The 19478-nt window shown below is 49.1% G+C and overlaps 2 protein-coding genes across 4 annotated transcripts; one reads left to right on the forward strand and one right to left on the reverse strand.

Moving 5' to 3' along the window:
- Window positions 1-1559: 1559 nt before the first annotated feature.
- On the reverse strand, window positions 1560-19447 carry BANF1 (barrier to autointegration nuclear assembly factor 1). Of its 3 annotated transcripts, XM_048856336.2 has the most exons (4): window positions 18979-19072; window positions 10040-10079; window positions 4744-4886; window positions 1560-2302 (listed from the first exon to the last, which is right to left on the reverse strand). In XM_048856336.2, exons 3-4 carry the CDS (start codon window positions 4867-4869, stop codon window positions 2156-2158), a joined length of 273 nt encoding a protein of 90 aa, XP_048712293.1. In that variant the 5' UTR covers window positions 4870-4886; window positions 10040-10079; window positions 18979-19072; the 3' UTR covers window positions 1560-2155. The 3 variants fall into 3 exon arrangements, with proteins under 3 accessions (XP_048712293.1, XP_048712291.1, XP_048712292.1); XM_048856334.2 differs by lacking the exon at window positions 10040-10079 and having other exon boundaries at window positions 19057-19447; XM_048856335.2 differs by lacking the exon at window positions 10040-10079 and having other exon boundaries at window positions 18979-19115.
- LOC125639400 (uncharacterized) lies at window positions 11731-14063 on the forward strand. The gene is made up of 2 exons (XM_048856330.2): window positions 11731-12842; window positions 13432-14063. The coding sequence occupies exons 1-2, from the start codon at window positions 12263-12265 to the stop codon at window positions 13929-13931; spliced, it is 1080 nt and encodes a 359-aa protein (XP_048712287.2). The 5' UTR covers window positions 11731-12262; the 3' UTR covers window positions 13932-14063.
- Window positions 19448-19478: the final 31 nt, after the last annotated feature.

Raw genomic sequence — 19478 nt, forward strand, 5'->3', positions numbered from 1 at the left:
TCTCTGTGTGTATATAAAGTCTGCTGCAGTTTCCACGGTATGCATCCGATGAAGTGAGCTGTAGCTCACGAAAGCTCATGCTCAAATAAATTGGTTAGTCTCTAAGGTGCCACAAGTACTCCCTTTCTTTTTGCGAATACAGACTAACACGGCTGTTACTCTGAAACCAAAAAACTAAACATTCCTAGTTTTTTTTAACCTTTCCTCATAGGTTTTCTAAGCCTTGGGCCTCTCTCTCCAGTTTGTCCACATCTTTCCTAAGATTCCTCAGTGCTAAGTAGAGCAGGACAATTACCTCCCATATTTTACTTACATTACTCCTGCTAACACACCCCAGAATATTAAGACTTTTTTGCAGCTTAATCACATTGTTGACTCATGTCCAATTTGTAATCCACTCATCTCTAGATCCTTTTCAGCAGTACAACCACCTAGCCGACTCTTCCCCATCATGCATTGGTTCATTTGGTTTTTACTTTCTAAGCACACTTTGCACTTGTCTTTACTTTTGTCTTGATTTCAGACAAATTCTTTAATTTGTCAAGGTAGTTTTAAGTTCTAATCCTGTCTGAACTACCTTAGGTACCAGGGCCCACCCTCACCATCTGAGGATTGAGCACCTGCAGAGCAGAAGTGATGATGTTGGCCAGAGCTTCTGCCAGTCTTCCCAATACAATAGGTGGCTCTTGGCTGCCAAGACACTTTCCTGTGATAAGATTTTTCTGCCCCACGGAATTTGTCCACATCTGGAATGTGCATTCCCAGTGTAATATTCAACCATAGGGAGATGTGACAGCTCCAAGCAGGCTTAGATGACAGTGGAATGTGAGTCCTTTCAGTACTATTTTGGCTTTTACCATTGCTACCACCAGATGAAGTGTGGCAAGTTACTGGTTCACAGCCTGCCCCCCTCAAAAATGGGACAAGCCTTCTGTGATGGGGTATATAAACCCCATTGTCACAGCCACTAAGGGGTTAAGGGGCAGAATAGCTATCTCCCCATCTCCAGTTAAGTGGGTGACCAGCAACATTTGGATATGGGCTGCATCCCAGGCAGGGAGCACAGCTGTCTGAGAGGCTGAGGACTACCTTGCGTCAGGCAGCAAACTGGGAGGAAGTTGCCCAACACGCTGGACCAGAAACCCCAAGGACTAGGGTAACACTGCTGGGGGAAACCTGCCAGCCAGAACAGGTATCCCTTCTCTTGCACTCCACAAGCTGGAGGAAGACCTGACTCCCTAGGGTCCTGCTGCCAGGCAACATAAGGATTTAAGGAGAGTTGGAGCTGAACTGAAAGGCTAGAAACACAATGTCTTAAACGGCCAGTACCTCTAAAAACTCAGGGAAATGTAAACGGGACAGAGGTCCTTCACAGGCTCAGACTAGATTTTCAACACCAGCTCCCAGCAGCCTGCTCTCCAGCCCAGATCTAAGTCTCCAAGAGAATGTGCCCCACCTTCATAGTGCTATGCCCTTCTGCAACGAACACCCCATCTGCATCTGCTCCACCACCTCCCAGATCCCCTAGTAAACAAGTTAAACCAAGAGCAGCTCCGGAATATTAACACAGCTGATTTTTATTGTTTTAAAAAAATGTTACAATGTTTTCTTCCACTGTTACTTTTCCAAAGAAAGCCAAGTGGCATAAAACAATCTGGAGGGTCCTCAAATAACTGCTCCAGAAATAAGCCAGAATAAGCTTAAAACCACAACTTTTTTTTAAACTAACAGTGAGCAAGCCGCATATCAATAAGAGTTCGAATTAAGACAATGAAAACGCTCCCCTTTACAAGCACGTGGATTATTAAGGCTTTAGGAGTTAGCTGGTCTGAAACAGTGAGGAACCCTGTATCTATAAAATTCAAAACAAAGATCTAACAAAGGTGTAGAATAGAACATTACCCTCTCTTTCCCCAGAAGAAATCTGGTTAGTTACACTAACAGCAGGTTCCAGGGACAATTATTTTCTTTCTGGCTAGAGATGAGAGCCATGTAAATAGACATTCTAAATGCCACAGGGTTTCCATAAATTATTAATTCCATTCTGCCCTTTGATTTGGGTACAAAGTGGAAGGGTTGGGAAGATTTTTTTTTCCCTGCTAACTATGAAAGCCATAATAGTGACTGCTGGTGCGGAGGCAACAATAGCCAACATTCACAAGAAGGCGTCGCACCACTCCCGCAGGCAGCCAGAACAGTCTCTGGATTGCTTGGCGTTGGCTCCACACGTGTCTTTCAGCCATTCCCGGAAGAGTTCTTCATCTTTCTTCAGAACCAGGAATTGTCCAAGTACCACATATGCCTGAGCACAGAAAGGAAAGGGTATCACAACTGATAGTTAAAATACACACAAAACCCGCTGCTAAATGGAGGAGAGGAGAGGACAGCCCCAGGTTGCCCACTGATTGGTTTCTAAAGGGTGAGTGATAGCTGAACAGCTTTTACACTGTCCCATAGAGCAATCTCAATACTAACAACTTGCAGCTGAGCACCTCACAGATCAATGGGCTTTAACCTCGCAGGAAAGTGAATGATGGGAGCATTATCCCTGTTTTACAGACAGGGAACTGAGGCACAGAGTGAGTTAAGGCCTTGTCTAAACTTAAGATTTGGCAACACAGCTAACAGCAAACCCTCCCAGGATAAGCTGCGTACTGGCAGAACAGTCCTCTTGCAGGTGTAACAGCCTCTATACTTTTCCAACCTAGCTGTCAGCAAAAAAGTCACACCCCTCTCTGACACAGCTAGGCCAATGAAGCTTAAGTGTGGATTTGCCCAAGGTCACATAGGAAGTCTGTGGCTCAGGTGGAGTTGAACCCAGGCCTGAGTTCCAGGCCACTGCACTCTGGTGTTAGTTGTGAACATCTAGAGCCATTATTCAGGGTGACCTCTAGGGGGCACATTTAGCAAGGAAGAAATAAAAGTCTTGCATTCACCCAAACCACAGCAGCTGGGATCTCTGATCTCTACAACTCAAGGTGACAGTGCATGAAAGGATTTCCTTCCACATCCAAGGGATTCCACACCAGAGGGCAGCTGGATATTTTAAAACAAGGGGTCTGGAGAATTGATTGCCTGGAGCTTTTGTATTTATGACAATTACGAGGCATATCAATTCCGATGAAAGGGGAATTAAGGGCTTTAGAACCTCTGAAGAGATCACAGGGATTAGGCTGTGGTCAGGCTTGCTCTTCCAAATCTGAGTGCCTGGGCAATCCTGTAAGTGTGTGACAGTGATTTTTTAAGGAAGATGCTGGTTAAGGCAGATTGTCACTTGTCCCATTTCTTACCTTGTTACTACAGCAGGGCTTACCCAATGTGGTTTTTGGCCCTACCTCAGTTTCCCCTTCTCTAGTTCATCAGATCTCAGACAGCAGATGTTTTCTCACTAATCCTTTCCTTTTCAGGAGTCTGGTTTATTAATGTAGAGTTCAAACCACAGATCTCTCCCCCACCAAGCCTTCCTAGTTGGCTCACACCCTTGACGCAGAGGTTCTTGGGCCAAAAAGTTTGCCCACCCCTGGACTAAGGGCCACATCTGGGTTGGGAAACTGCATGCAGGGCCATGAATGTAGGGCTGGGGCAGGGGGTTGGGGTGTGGGAAAGGGTGCGCTCTGCAGAAAGGGGCTCAGGGCAAGGGGTTGGGGCAGAGGAGGAGTGCGGGGTGTACGAGGGGGCTCAGGGAAGGGGGTTGGGGTGCAGGAGTGGGTGCATAGTGCAGGAGGGGGCTCAGGGCAGGGGTGCAGGAAGGGTGTGAGGTGTAGCAGGGGGCTCTGGGCAGGGAGTTGGGGTGCAGGAGGGGTGCAGGCGCCAATCTGGCACCGCTTACCTGGAGCAGCTCCAGGGTGGGAGCAGCACACACCAGGACCAGGGCAGGCTCCCTGCCTGCCTGCCCTGGCCCCGCACCACATCCCTGCAGCCCCTGGGGGAGAGAGGGGCAGAGGGCTGAGCACACTGCCCTTACTTGTGGGTACCTCCCCCGAAGCTCCCATTGGCCACAGTTCCCCATTCCCGGCCAATGGGAATTCAGGGGAGGTACCCACAGGCAAGGACAGCGTGCTCAGCCCTCTGCCCCCCGTTCCTCAGGGGCCGCAGGGACATGGTGCCGGCCACTTCCCAGAGAGGCGCGGAGTCCGCAGCGCCATAGGGGTGGCAATCCTGCGGGCCGGATCCAAAGCCCTGAGGGGCCATAGCTTGCCCACCCCCCTCTTAGTCCCATCCCTGCTGCGGTTTTTCTAGCAGCCTCTTCTCCCTCCCATCTACCCCAGGCCCACCTACGACCTTTGGAGAACAGCCTAGGCCTCCTCCTTGGATATTCTGCCTGCTCTTTAATGGAGCACTCACTCCCACATCTGCTCTCCCTGAATTCAGGCTGCCTTCCTACCCATTCTCAACAAGTCTGGTTCTAAGTCCCATGCTCCCCCAGCATCTAACTATCCCTTCTCTCCACTAGGGGAGGTGGGCTACATCTAGAAGAGCCATAATCCCCTTAAAGGGCCAGCTCCCCTTGTGACAGGAACATCACAGGGAGAAGGTGCCCTGTGTTGGCACGTGATTTAAGAGGATCTTTTGTCCCTTGGAGTTATCCAAGATGCTCCAAAATTGCTAGTGGGTCAATTTCAAGCCCCAATTTCCCACATGGTTTCACTCAAGCCACTGACCCAGCCACAGCTGATTTTTATGAACTCCACACCTCTAAAGACACAGAGAGCTGTGCCCCCCCCAAAAAAAGTCTCCAGAGACCTTGTCAAAGCCTTTATCCGCCAGCTTCTTTCCAAGAACATCCCCAATTCCGGCCAGAGTTCCCACGGGCTTCTCCCCCATGGGCTCAGCCACAAAGTCCCGGTGCTTCTGGGAGGTGGACGACATACTGGCTGGTGCTTGATCTAAAAGAAGAGAAAGACAGAGGTCAGTATACACTGTAATAAGAGGCATGCGCCACAGAGCCCTGAATCCTGCTGCACCAGAGATCAAAGTTAGCTGCACCCACTCCGTCAGGATTTGGGGACTTGAATACGTATGAACTATATTTTGGTGCAAAATGAAAGATCTTATCCACTCTAAGTTTTAAGTGAGGACAGAAACAAGTGCTGGTACTTACTATTTACAAGACCCTACTAATCATAGTAAGATTCCAGCAGTTCCGTTGTGAACAGATGCCCACAAAAGTCCTTTATAGTTGTGATCTCAGATTTTAACAGGTCTTCCACAGATCAGAGAGACCACAGTTCGGATTCATCATCAGCCAAACCTCTGAGAATACTGCTCAGGCACACAGATCACTTTCAGACTAGCTATAAACTGCATGGCTAGTGCCCAACGCTATATATAGAAGAGGGGATGTATATACCAGTTCTATATATATCTCCTCTGTCATGCAGGCCAGTCTGAATGTAACTGAGGGAAGTGAATGGGCTCAATACAGAGGTAATTAGGTGAAATTCTATGGCTGGCATTATGCAGGAGGTCAGAATGGACATAATGGTCCCTTTTAGCCTTAAAGAAAATACTAAGGAAGATTGGAATATGGGCCAAGAATGGTCTGTGTACAGAGCCTGCCACAGCAGCGCCTTTGATCACTATTGCAATATAAAAACATTATTTAGTTGTAGGAAGCCTAACACCTTTATCACAGCTCTCAGCTGCAATAATGAGACAGAATGAAGTATTTCAATTTTATTTTTAGTTTCCCAGGGTAGTTGTAGCAATTGTAAATTACTTACTTAAAATAAACAAGCCCTGAATCACAGGGGCAGGGGAGAGAAATCTGTTTCATAAAGTGTTGAATTTTATTTTTCCGGGAAGAAGCTAATAAAAATAGCTTCTAAGATACCTGACGGCTAGTGTCAAATTTTACCCAGGATTCTTATATTAATATTTGAACTAGTCACCCACAGTGTTAGCTCACTTAATTGAGTGTTTACACGGGTAAACAAGATAACTGCAAACTAATGAGAACAAATGAAGCCACTGGAAATGGACTCATCTACCAAGAGGCCAGGAGCAGAACACATGGTGCTAACACATAGCTAAGGCAGTAATAAAGAGCTTCTGGTACGTGGTCAACAAAAGTAGTCAACAGTACAAAAAATGGTTATTTGTACTTAAAGCTGTTCCCCGCTTTATATTTTCTGTCCACTGGAGAGGGAATTCCCAGATCAGGAATTAACCAACTTCCTAGTCTTGTAACTCAAGTCTATCACACTCTGATCTGACAGGAGGAGAAAATGGTAGCCTTGGACTTTACACGGAGCAAAGATTTTTCTTGAGGCATGTTTCCTAGTCAACTTCCCTATCCACACCTCACAAGCAGAGGGAGGACTGGACACATTATGGTTTTAGTTAGAAGCTTTAAGGGATGGGAAGGAAGACTGATGTCCCAGGACCAACTCCTCCCCCCAGGAGTCTCAGCCCACTTCTCCGCTGACCGTCTTCCAGGGCTCTTGCCCCAAGCAACAAAACCTATCCAACACCTGAGTGCTTCCAGACCTGTCCCCATGCATTTGTCCCAACCCCAATTCTCCTGAGATCACCTCTCCCCACTTCCAACAACCCCCCAAATTCTCCAGCATCATTCCGCTTCCAGATTTCCCACCCACTAGATCCCAACCTCCTTCAGCAGACCCCTCCAACCTCCCATGCAGATACCCCAACTCCTCCATAACCTAATCCTGCAAAGCCGCTCCACTGTTCCTGTCACAATACTAAGCCCCATCCAGATACCTTCAGCCTCATTCTCCTCCTCAGCCTTCCCTAGAGACCCCCTGTGATGGAGTGGGAATTTTTCATAACATTTTGTGTGAATATTGTGTGTACCTCAGTTTTCCTATGTGGTGCCTGGTTAACTAGGTGGGGGGAAAGGGTCGTTTGCTCTTTGCAGAGGCCTAGAGATACAGGTATGACTGAGGCCTGGCTGTCTGGGGCCAGTGGGGCTCCATGCCCATGGATAGCCCCAACAGACAATGGCCATTACAACTGCCCCGCCATTTGGCACCTAGCAACCAATGAAGGGGTCCCACCCTCTTCAGGAAACCAGCCAGTTTTGAGCAGCTGGAGAACAAAGGCCTGAGGAGACCAGATGACAAAGTCTGCCCAGGAACAAGAACAAAAGACGGAGAGGGGCCTTTGATGTTTGTTAAGCATGGGCTCCTGGAAGCAAGCTCTTGACTTCTGGACTGGGTCTCAAGGGAGGTCAGAGAGAGCTCTGGGCTCTGGACTGACCCAGATGGACTTAGCATAGAGAATAGAAAGTTACAGCAAACAGAGGACTTTCTAAGCTATGTTCCAGACATCTAATAGAATCATAGGACTGGAAAGGACCTCGAGAGGTCATCGAATCCAGTCCCCTGCACTCAAGGCAGGACTAAGTGTTATCTAGACCACCCCTGACAGGTGTCTGTGTAACCTGCTCTTAAAAATCTCCAATGATGGAGATTCCACAACCTCCCTAGGCAATTGATTCCAGTGTTTAACCACCTTGACAGTTAGGAATTTTTTTCCTAATGTCCAACCTAAACCACCCTTGCTGCAATTTAAGCCCATTGCTTCTTGTCCTATCCTCAGGGGTTAAATAGAACAAATTTTCTCCCTCCTTTTAACAACTTTTTATGTACTTGAAAATTTTCATTATTTCCCCTCTCAGACTTCTCTTCTCCAGACTAAACAAACCCAATTTTTTCAATCTTCCCTCATAGGTCATGTTTTCTAGACCTTGAATAATTTTTGTTGCTCTTCTCTGGACTTTCTCCAATTTGTCCACATCTTTCCTGAAATGCGGTGCCCAGAACTGGATACAATACTCAGTGCGGAGTAGAGCAGAAGAATTAGTTCTTGTGTCTTGCTTACAACACTACTGCTATTACATCCCAAAATGATGTTTGCTTTTTTTGGAACAGTGTTACAACCATTGACTCATATTTAGCTTGTGATCCACTATGACCCCCCAGATGCCTTTCTGCAGAACTCCTCCCGTGTCATTTCCCATTTTGTATGCATGCAACTGATTGTTCCTTCCTAAGTGGAATATTTTATATTAGTCATTATTGAATTACATCCTATTTACTTCAGACCATTTCTCCAGTTTGTTGAGATCATTTTGAATTTTAATTCTATCCTCCAAAGCACTTGCAACCGCTCCCAACTTAGTATGGTCCACAAACTTTATAAGTGTACTCTGCGCCATTATCTAAATCTCCGATGAAGATATTGAACAGAACTGAATCCAGAACTGATCCCTGTGGGACCCCACTTGATATGTCCTTCCAGTTTGACTGTGAACCACTGATAACTGGGGCTGTTGATTAATCACAGTTAACTCGCATGATTAACTCAAAAAAATTAATCGCAACTAATCGCCGTTTTAATCACACTGTTAAATAACATAGCAAATGAAATTAAATATTTCTACGTTTTTTCTAGATTTTCAAATATATTGATTTCAATTACAACACAGAATACAAAGTGTACAGTGCTCACTTTATATTATTTTTCATTACAACTATTTGCACTTGTAAAAATTATAAAGAAATAGTATTTTTCTATTCACCTCATACAAGTACTGTAGTGTAATCTCTATTATGAAAGTGCAACTTAGAAATGTAGTTTTTGTTACATAACTGCACTCAAAACCAAAATGTAAAACTTTAGAGCCTACAAGTCCACTCAGTCCTACTTCTTGTTCAGCCAATCACTAAGACAATCAAGTTTGTTTACATTTACAGGAAATAATGCTGCCCATTTCTTATTTACAATGTCACCAGAAAGTGAGAATAGGCATTCGCATGGGACTTTTGTAGCCAGCATTGCAAGGTATTTACATGTCAGATATGCTAAACATTTGTATGTTCCTTCATGCTTCGGCCACCATTCCAGAGGACATGCTTCCATGCTGATGACGCTCATTAAAAAAATCAGGTGTTAATTAAATTTGTGACTGAATTCCTTGAAGGAGAATTGTATATCTCCGGCTCTGTTTTACCCACATTCTGCCATATATTTCATGTAGTCTCAGAAGATGACTCAGCACACATTCATTTTAAGAACACTTTCGCTGCAGATTTGACAATACGCAAAGAAGGTACCAATGTGAGATTTCTAAAGATAGCTACAGCAGTCGACCCAAGATTTAAAAATCTGAAGTGCCCTCCAAAATCTGAGAGGTATGAGGTGTGGAGAATGCTTTCAAGAAGTCTTAAAAGAGCAACTCTCTGATGTGGAAATTACAGAACCCAAACTACCAAAAAAGAAAATCAATCTTCTGCTGGTGGCAACTAACTCAGATGAAGAAAATGAACATGGGTCAGTCTGTACTGCTTTGGATTGCTATAGAGCAGAACCCATCATCAGCATGGATGCATGTCCTCTGTAATGGCAGTTGAAGCATGAAGGGACAGATGAATCTTTAACACATCTGGTACATAAATATCTTGCGACACTGGCTACAACAGTGCTGTGCAAATGCCTGTTCTCATTATCAGGTGACATTGTGAACAAGAAGTGGGCAGCATTATCTCCTGCAAATGTAAACAAACTTGTTTGTCTGAGTGATTGCCCGAACAAGAAGAAATAAGACTGAGTGGACTTATAGGCTCTAAAGTTTGACATTGTTTTATTTTTGAATGCAGGGGGTTTTTGTACACAATTTGACATTTGGAAGTTAAACTTTCATGATAAAGAGATTGCACTACAGTACTTGTATGAGGTGAATTGAAAAATACTATTTTTGTTTTTTACAGTGGAAATATTTGTAATCAAATATAAAGTAAGCACTGTACACTTTATATTGTGTTGTAATTGAAATCAATACATTTGAAAAGGTAGAAAACATACAAAAATGTTTAAATAAATGGTTTTCTATTATTAAGCACAATTAATTTGTTTAAGCACTTGATAGCCCTACTGATAGCTACTCTGGGAACAGTTTTCCAACCAGTTATGTACCCACTTTATAGTAGCTCCACGTAGGTTGTATTTCCCTAGTCTATTTATGAGAAGGTCACGCGAGACAGTATCAAAAGCCTTACTAAAAGTCAAGACATACCACATCTATGGCTTCCCCTCTATCCACAAGGCTTGTTACCCTGTCAAAGAAAGATATTAGGTTGGTTTGACTTAATATGCTCTTGACAAATCCATTCTGACCACTACTTATCATTATCATCTAGGTCAGGCGTGGGCAAACTTTTTGGCCTGAGGGCCACATCAGGGAATAGAAATTGTACGGCAGGCCATGAATGCTCACAAAATTGGATTTGGGGTGCGGGAAGGGGTGAGGGCACCGGCTAGGGGTGCAGGCTCTGGGGTGGGGCTGAGGATGAGAAGTTTGAGATGTAGGAGGGTGCTCCGGGCTGGGATTGAGGGGTCTGGAAGGCAGGAGGGAGATCAGGGCTGGGGCAGGGGTGCAGGCTCCGGGTGGCACTTACCTCAAGCAGCTCCGGGAAACAGTGGCATGTTCCCGCTCCAGCTCCTATGCTAGGCGCAGCCAGGCAGCTCTACACATGGCCCTGCCCGCAGGCACTGACCCCAGAAAGTTCCCACTGGATGAGGTTTTCGGCCAATGGGAGCTGCAGGGGCGGTGCTTGGGGTGGGGGCAGCATGCAGAGTGGAGGCCCCTGGCTGCCCCTACACATAGGGGGGGCCATGCTGCCGGGAGTCGCGTGGCATGGCCCCAACCCTGCTCCAAGGCTGGAGAACTGGAGGGGGCCATGCTGCTGCTTCCAGGAGCCACATGGAGCGGCCCCTGACCCTGCTCCCTGACTAGAGCACCAGAGTGGGGAAAGTAACAGACCCTGCTCCCGAGCGGGAGCTCGAGGGCTGGATTAAAATGGCTGGTGGGCTGGATCTGGCCCACAGGCCATAGTTAGCCCACCCCTGACCTAAGTGTTTGCACAATGATTGCTTAATTATTTGCTCCATTATCTTTCTGAGTACTGAAATTAAGCTGACTGGTCTGTAATTCTCTGGGTTGTCCTTATTTCCCTTTTTATAGATAGGCAAATATAGTGTCATTTTCCAGTCCTCTGGAATCTCTCCAGTCTTACATGACTTTTTGAAGATAATCACTCATGGCTCAGATATCTCCTCAGTCAGCTCCTTGAGTAGTCTAATAAATCCTTCTGTTTTAACACTGGCTGAGTCACTCCAAAGTCAGAAAGTCAGGGCTGCATTGCTCCCTTTGGGTGTGTAAGTGTTCCCCAGATGTCCAGTTTGAGTGGACTCACTGAGGGAAGCTCACAGAGTTAGCAGGGGTATTAAAGGCTCTGAGGTTCAGTCCCAGGAGGCGGTGAAGCCAAAGGGCTTACCCCAGCAAGAGAGCATAACCCTAAAGGGGTCAACACACTAAAGGGGTCGTTCCACAGACTATTCCAAGGCTGTAAAGGGCACTGGACCTGTCTATCTGTGACAGTCCCACCAAAGGCCCCTGAATTCCCCGCTTTCTGCAGAGCACCCAACCTCAGAGATAACTCCCTCCCTTCCACATGCACCCTCTGCCCCTCCTTGCCTCCAAATACCAACAAGCCCCTTGCTCCAATTCTGTACCCCCTGCCTCCCAAAAGACACCTTTTCTCCAGACACCCTAAGCTCTTTTAGAGATCCTGCTCTTGGCCTATCCTCACCAGATGCATCCTCCCCTACACACACCCTCACCCTTCCTTCACCAGAAAGACCCCCTCCCTCCCTTCTCCAGACACCCTCAGCCCCACCTCTCTCCTCCCAGATCCACCCCTCAGATCCTCTCTCCACCCATTCAGAAACACCTTCCATTGTTCGCTCCCATCCCAATCCTGCCAATAGCCAGACACTTTCAGCCCCAACAGATACCACCCATCACTAGACACTCCCAGCCTTCAGACACACCCACTATACCCCAACCCCTCTCTCACCACCAGAGATCCTCCTCTCCCTAAGCCCTGGTCTACACTAGGACTTTAGGTCGAATTTAGCAGCGTTAAATCGATGTAAACCTGCACCTGTCCACACAATGAAGCCCTTTATTTCGACTTAAAGGGCTCTTAAAATCGATTTCCTTACTCCACCCCTGACAAGTGGATTAGCGCTTAAATCGACGTTGCCGGCTCGAATTTGGGGTACTGTGGACACAATTCGATGGTATTGGCCTCCGGGAGCTATCCCAGAGTGCTCCATTATGACCGCTCTGGACAGCACTCTCAACTCAGATGCACTGGCCAGGTAGACAGGAAAAGAACCGCGAACTTTTGAATCTCATTTCCTGTTTGGCCAGCGTGGCAAGCTGCAGGTGACCATGCAGAGCTCATCAGCACAGGTGACCATGATGGAGTCCCAGAATCGCAAAAGAGCTCCAGCATGGACCGAACGGGAGGTACGGGATCTGATCGCTGTTTGGGGAGAGGAATCTGTGCTATCAGAACTCCGTTCCAGTTTTCGAAATGCCAAAACCTTTGTCAAAATCTCCCAGGGCATGAAGGACAGAGGCCATAACAGGGACCCGAAGCAGTGCCGCGTGAAACTGAAGGAGTTGAGGCAAGCCTACCAGAAAACCAGAGAGGCAAACAGCCGCTCTGGGTCAGAGCCCCAAACATGCTGCTTCTATGATGAGCTGCATGCCATTTTAGGGGGTTCAGCCACCACTACCCCAGCCGTGTTGTTTGACTCCTTCAATGGAGATGGAGGCAATACGGAAGCAGGTTTTGGGGACGAAGAAGATGATGATGATGAGGTTGTAGATCGCTCACAGCAAGCAAGCGGAGAAACCGGTTTTCCCGACAGCCAGGAACTGTTTCTCACCCTAGACCTGGAGCCAGTACCCCCCGAACCCACCCAAGGCTGCCTCCTGGACCCACCAGGCGGAGAAGGGACCTCTGGTGAGTGTACCTTTTAAAATACTATACATGGTTTAAAAGCAAGCATGTGAAAGGATTACTTTGCCCTGGCATTTGCGGTTCTCTTAGATGTAGTCCTAAAGCCTTTGCAAAAGGTTTCTGGGGAGGGCAGCCTTATTGCGTCCTTCATGGTAGGACACTTTACCACTCCAGGCCAGTAACACGTACTCGGGAATCATTGTAGAAAAAAGCATTGCAGTGCATGTTTGCTGGCATTCAAACAACATCCGTTCTTTATCTCTCTGTGTTATCCTCAGGAGAGTGAGATATAATTCATGGTCACCTGGTTGAAATAGAGTGCTTTTCTTCAGGGGACACTCAGAGGAGCCCATTCCTGCTGGGCTGTTTGCCTGTGGCTAAACAGAAATGTTCCCCGCTGTTAGCCACAGGGAGGGGGGAAGGTTGAGGGGGTAGTCACGCGGTGGGAGGAGGCAAAATGCGACCTTGTAAAGAAAGCACATGTGCTATGTATGTAATGTTAACAGCAAGGTTTACCCTGAAAGAGTGTAGCCACTGTTTTATAAAACGTGTCTTTTTAAATACCGCTGTCCCTTTTTTTTCCCTCCACCAGCTGCATGTGTTTCAATGATCACAGGATCTTCTCCTTCCCAGAGGCTAGTGAAGCTTAGAAAGAAAAAAAAATGCACTCGCGATGAAATGTTCTCCGAGCTCATGCTGTCCTCCCACACTGACAGAGCACAGACGAATGCGTGGAGGCAAATAATGTCAGAGTGCAGGAAAGCACAAAATGACCGGGAGGAGAAGTGGCGGGCTGAAGAGAGGGCTGAAGCTCAAATGTGGCGGCAGCGTGATGAGAGGAGGCAGGATTCAATGCTGAGGCTGCTGCAGGACCAAACCAGTATGCTCCAGTGTATGGTTGAGCTGCAGCAAAGGCAGCTGGAGCACAGACTGCCACTGCAGCCCCTCTGTAACCAACCGCCCTCCTCCCCAAGTTCCATAGCCTCCACACCCAGACACCCAAGAACGCGGTGGGGGGGCCTCCGGCCAACCAGCCACTCCACCACAGAGGATTGCCCAAAAAAAAGAAGGCTGTCATTCAATAAATTTTAAAGTTGTAAACTTTTAAAGTGCTGTGCTTAAAGTGCTGTGCGGCATTTTCCTTCCCTCCTCCACCACCCCTCCTGGGCTACCTTGGTAGTCATCCCCCTATTTGTGTGATGAATGAATAAAGAATGCATGAATGTGACTTTATTGCCTCTGCAAGCGGTGATTGAAGGGAGGAGGGGCGGGTGGTTAGCTTACAGGGAAGTAGAGCGAACCAAGGGGCGGAGGGTTTCATCAAGGAGAAACAAACAGAACTTTCACACCGTAGCCTGGCCAGTCATGAAACTGGTTTTCAAAGCTTCTCTGATGCGTACTGCGCCCTCCTGTGCTCTTCTAACCGCCCTGGTGTCTGGCTGCGCGTAACCAGCAGCCAGGCGATTTGCCTCAACCTCCCACCCCGCCATAAACGTCTCCCCCTTACTCTCACAGATATTGTGGAGCACACAGCAAGCAGTAATAACAGTGGGAATATTGGTTTCGCTGAGGTCTAAGCGAGTCAGTAAACTGCGCCAGCGCGCCTTTAAACGTCCAAATGCACATTCTACCACCATTCTGCACTTGCTCAGCCTGTAGTTGAACAGCTCCTGACTACTGTCCAGGCTGCCTGTGTACGGCTTCATGAGCCATGGCATTAAGGGGTAGGCTGGGTCCCCAAGGATACATATAGGCATTTCAACATCCCCAACAGTTATTTTCTGGTCTGGGAATAAAGTCCCTTCCTGCAGCTTTTGAAATAGACCAGAGTTCCTGAAGATGCGAGCATCATGCACCTTTCCCGGCCATCCCACGCTGATGTTGGTGAAATGTCCCTTGTGATCCACCAGAGCTTGCAGCACTATTGAAAAGTACCCCTTGCGGTTTATGTACTCGGCGGCTTGGTGCTCCGGTGCCAAGATAGGGATATGGGTTCCGTCTATGGCCCCACCACAGTTAGGGAATCCCATTGCAGCAAAGCCATCCACTATGACCTGCACATTTCCCAGGGTCACTACCCTTGATTGCGTGGGCTACTTGCATCACAGCAGCCCCCACAGTAGATTTGCCCACTCCAAATTGATTCCCAACTGACCGGTAGCTGTCTGGCGTTGCAAGCTTCCACAGGGCTATCGCCACTCGCTTCTCAACTGTGAGGGCTGCTCTCATCTTGGTATTCATGCGCCTCAGGGCAGGGGAAAGCAAGTCACAAAGTTCCATGAAAGTGCCCTTACGCATGCGAAAGTTTCGCAGCCACTGGGAATCGTCCCAGACCTGCAACACTATGCGGTCCCACCAGTCTGTGCTTGTTTCCCGAGCCCAGAATCGGCGTTCCACAGCATGAACCTGCCCCATTAGCACCATGATGCATGCATTGGCAGGGCCCATGCTTTCAGAGAAATCTGTGTCCATGTCCTGATCACTCACGTGACCGTGCTGACGTTGCCTCCTCGCCCGGTATCGCTTTGCCAGGTTCCGATGCTGCATATACTGCGGGATAATGCGTGTGGTGTTTAATGTGCTCCTAATTGCCAAAGTGAGCTGAGCGGCCACCATGCTTGCCTTGGTATGGCGTCCGCACAGAAAAAAGGCGCGGAACGATTGTCTGCCGTTGCTCTGACGCAGGGAGGGGCGACTGACGACACGGCTTACAGGGTTGGCTTCAGGGAGCTAAAATCAACAAAGGGGGTGTCTGTACATCAAGGAGTATTTCAGGCAGGACTTCACGGAGGGTTCCAATAAGAAATGGTGCACCTAAGTTATCGTTCTTATTGGAACAAGGAGGTTAGCCTGGCCTCTGATTGATACATGGCTAGATTTACCTCGCTGCACCTTCTCTGTGAGTGACTGCAGTGTGACCTAGAGGAATGAGTCCCCTAGACAGGGGAGGAGGCAAATGAGTACAAAACAAATCTGGTCTATTTCTTGTTTTGACCCACTCCATCTATCTTTTACATCTTTGGCTGGCAGCAGACGGTGCAGAAGGACTGCATGCCATCCTCATCTCTTGCCTGCCTGGCAGAAGATGGTACAGTACGACTGCTAGCAGTCCGTATCGCCTGCCCGCTCACCATAAGACGGTTCAATAGGACTGACTGCAGGACTAAAGAGAATGACCTGGTCAAGTCACTCCAAGTTTAGTCCCTGCGCCCATGTCTGCCCAGGCGCTCCCAGCCGACGTGGCCAGGAGCACCTCGGACACGACGAGGACGACTACCAGTCGTATTGCACCGTCTGCTGCCAGAAGGCAATGGGTTGCTGCTACTGTGCAGCAAAGCCGTACCGCGTCTGCCAGCACCCAGGAGACATAGGGTGACGGTTACCTGAGCGGGCTCCATGCTTGCCGTGGTATGGCGTCTGCACAGGTAACTCAGGAAAAAAGGCGCGAAATGATTGTCTGCCCTTGCTTTCACGGAGGGAGGGAGGGAACGGGGGCCTGACGATACGTACCCAGAACCACCCGCGACAATGTTTTAGCCCCATCAGGCATTGGGATCTCAACCCAGAATTCCAATGGGCAGCAGAGACTGCGGGAACTGTGGGATAGCTACCCACAGTGCAACGCTCCGGAAGTCGACTCTAGCCTCGGTACTGTGGAAGCGCTCCGCCGAGTTAATGCACTTAATGCACTTAGAGCATTTTCTGTGGGGACACACATACTCAAATATATAAAACCGATTTCTAAAAGAACGACTTCTATAAATTCGACCTTATTCCGTAGTGTAGACATACCCTAACTCACCACACCTGCCCAACACTCTGAACACTGTCCTCTACAAAAAAAAACAATTTCAGACACCTGCACTCTACCCCTCTCTTCCCCACAATGTAGTCTAGTGGGTAGAGCACTAAACTAGACTCAAAAGACTTGGGTTCTGTCAAGGTTCCTTTCCCACTTTGAACTCTAGGGTACAGATGTGGGGACCAGCATGAAAAACCCCCTAAGCTTATTTTTTTTTTATTTTATTTTAACTATTTTACCTTTTGTCCCTGGACTTTACTGATGCCACTACCAAGCGTCTAACAAATATAACCGGGAAAGAGCCCACTTGGAAACGTCTTTCCCCCCAAAATCCCCCCAAAGCCCTACACCCCCTTTCCTGGGGAAAGCTTGATAAAAATCATCACCAATTTGCATAGGTGAACACAGACCCAAACCCTTGGATCTTAAGAACAATGAAAAGCAATCATGTTCTTAAAAGAAGAATTTTAATTGAAGAAAAAGAATCACCTCTGTAAAATCAGGATGGTAAATACCTTACAGGGTAATCAGATTCAAAACATAGAGAATCCCTCTAGGCAAAACCTTAAATTACAAAAAGACACAAAAACAGGAATATACATTCCGTTCAGCACAACTTATTTTATCAGCCATTTAAACAAATCAGAATCTAACACATCTAACTAGATTGCTTATTAACCCTTTACAGGAGTTCTGACCTGCATTCCTGCTCTGGTCCCAGCAAAAGCAACACAGACAGATCCCTTTGTTTCCCCCACCTCCAGCTTTGAAAGTATCTGGTCTCCCCATTGGTCATTTTGGTCAGGTGCCAGTGAGGTTGTCTTAGGTTCTTAACCCTTTACAGGTTAAAGGGTTTTTCCTCTGGCCAGGAGGGATTTAAAGGTGTTTACCCTTCCCTTTATATTTATGACAGGTTCTATTCCCAGCTCAGCTACTGACCCAGGGCTTCACTTCAACTCTGTGCCTCAGTTTCCACATCTGTAAAATGGAGGATGATACTGACCCTCCTTTACAAATCTCTTGAGATCTACTAACGATAAGAGCTAAGTAAGGATTATCATTAGCATTAACTCAACCCTCCCCCAGATACCATCAGCCCAGCCACCCTCACAGAGCTCTCAAGCCTCACCCTCTACAGCAGTGGTCACCAACCGGTAGATCGCGATTGACTCTGCCAGTCGATTGCCATATCCAGCTGCTAAAAATTTGGGGGTGCAGCGGGGCTAAGGCAGGCTCCCTACCTGCCCCAGCCCCGCACCACTCCCAGAAGTGGCTGACAGGTCCCTGCGGGGGCAGGGTGGGGTCAGGGGGTCTCCGCACACCATTCCTGCCTGCAAGCACCGCCCCTGCAGCTCCCATTGGCCGGGAATGGGAACTGCAGCCAATGGGAGCTGCAGGGGCAGCGTCTGCAGAGATGGGCAGCACACAGAGCTACTAGCCATGCCCCCCATCCAGGGGCTACTGTGCAGGGACATGCCAACAGCTTCCAGGAGGGGAGCCTGCCTTAGCCCTACCACCTGAGGTACATGCCGTCCAGCAGGAGCTGCACCCCAACCCACTCCTGGAGCCAGCACCCCCATACTCCCTCCAACACCCCAACCCCCTGCCCCAGCCCTGAAACCCCTCATGGAGCCAGTACCCCAAACCTCTCCTGCACCCCTCACCCCCTCCCAGAGCTCACACCCCTCACCCACTCCTGCACCCCAACTCCCTGCCCCAGACTCAGCCCAGAGCCCCCTCCCACACTGCAAACCCCTCGGCCCCAGCCCAGAGCCCGCACCCCCTGCTGCACCCCAACCCCCTGCCCCAGCACAGTGAAAGCGAGTGAGGGTGGCGGGAGCAAGCAACAGAAGGAGGGGGGGATAGAGTGAGCGGGGTGGGGCCTTGGGGAAAGAGCGGGGTAGATCACAGGTTGCGCTAAATTCAAGAAGCCATCTTGTACTTAAAAAGGTTGGAAACTACTGCTCTATAGAGAGCACCCTTCCCTTCCCTTCCCCTCCCCTCCCCTCCCCTCTGGATAAGGCCAGCCCTCCCCCCAGGAACCGTCAGCCCCACCAATCCTTACAGAGAACCGCCCCCCTCCCCCAGCCCCAAACACTCCAACCTCACCCCTCTTCTCCCTAACTCACCCACCCCCACAGAGACACCCAGCCCCACCCTATACCCCGCGCCTCAGCAGCAGCGTCTCCGCCCGCCCCCGCGCCCATCCCTCCCTCCCTCAGCTCCTCCTTCCCCTGCGCCCTCAGGCTCCGCCACAGACACCACACCGCCCCGCCCCGCCCCGCCCCGCCGCCTTCACCCGGCCCGAGGCCCCCGCCCGGCGCCGCAACGACTCACCGGCTCCACTCGCTGCTGCAGCGCCTCAGCCGCCACCGCTCCCGCCCAACCGGCCACCCGCCGCGCCTGCGCACCTACCACTTCCTCTTCCAGGCCACGCTAGGCCGCGCGCCTCTTCGCGCCCCATATAACCATCGAGAGTAGGCGGCGCTCTATAATGCCCGACAGCCCTCCCAGTGGCGATCCATCCACACTTTTAACCATAGAGTACAGGGTCTCTCTCGGCTACATCCGCTCTATGAGTGCTGACAGCCCTGGCGCCCTCGCAGGGACTCTCCAGCCACACTTGGAACCACAGAGTTCAGAATCGCCACTCTAGCCAGTTGAAAACTCGATGGTACCCCAGCAGTAACCAATGGGCGGGGGCCAGCCTCTGACACCGCCTGATTGTCGCTGGGGATGGCCCGTAGCAACCCTTCCATCCCATAATAACGCCCCCGGGCTGCCCCGTGCGTTAGCGGGCCCCGGGGACGGCGCTGGGGCCCGGGAGGGGACCAGGG

The sequence above is a fragment of the Caretta caretta genome, chromosome 7 (assembly GCF_965140235.1).
Source record: "Caretta caretta isolate rCarCar2 chromosome 7, rCarCar1.hap1, whole genome shotgun sequence".
NCBI lineage: Eukaryota > Metazoa > Chordata > Testudines > Cheloniidae > Caretta > Caretta caretta.

What these genes read in the sequence shown, in the direction of transcription:
- LOC125639400 (XM_048856330.2), top strand. Translation starts at nt 12,263, where the DNA reads ATGCAGAGCTCATCAGCACAGGTGACCATGATGGAGTCCCAGAATCGC. An exon ending in AGGCGGAGAAGGGACCTCTG is followed by an intron (nt 12,843 to 13,431) that starts GTGAGTGTACCT and finishes TCCCTCCACCAG; the next exon opens with CTGCATGTGTTTCAATGATC.
- BANF1 (XM_048856334.2), bottom strand. Translation starts at nt 19,105, where the DNA reads ATGGGGCGCGAAGAGGCGCGCGGCCTAGCGTGGCCTGGAAGAGGAAGT. An exon ending in GTGGCCTGGAAGAGGAAGTG is followed by an intron (nt 4,887 to 19,056) that starts GTAGGTGCGCAG and finishes CTCTTCTTTTAG; the next exon opens with ATCAAGCACCAGCCAGTATG. An exon ending in CGGATAAAGGCTTTGACAAG is followed by an intron (nt 2,303 to 4,743) that starts GTCTCTGGAGAC and finishes TTCTGTGCTCAG; the next exon opens with GCATATGTGGTACTTGGACA.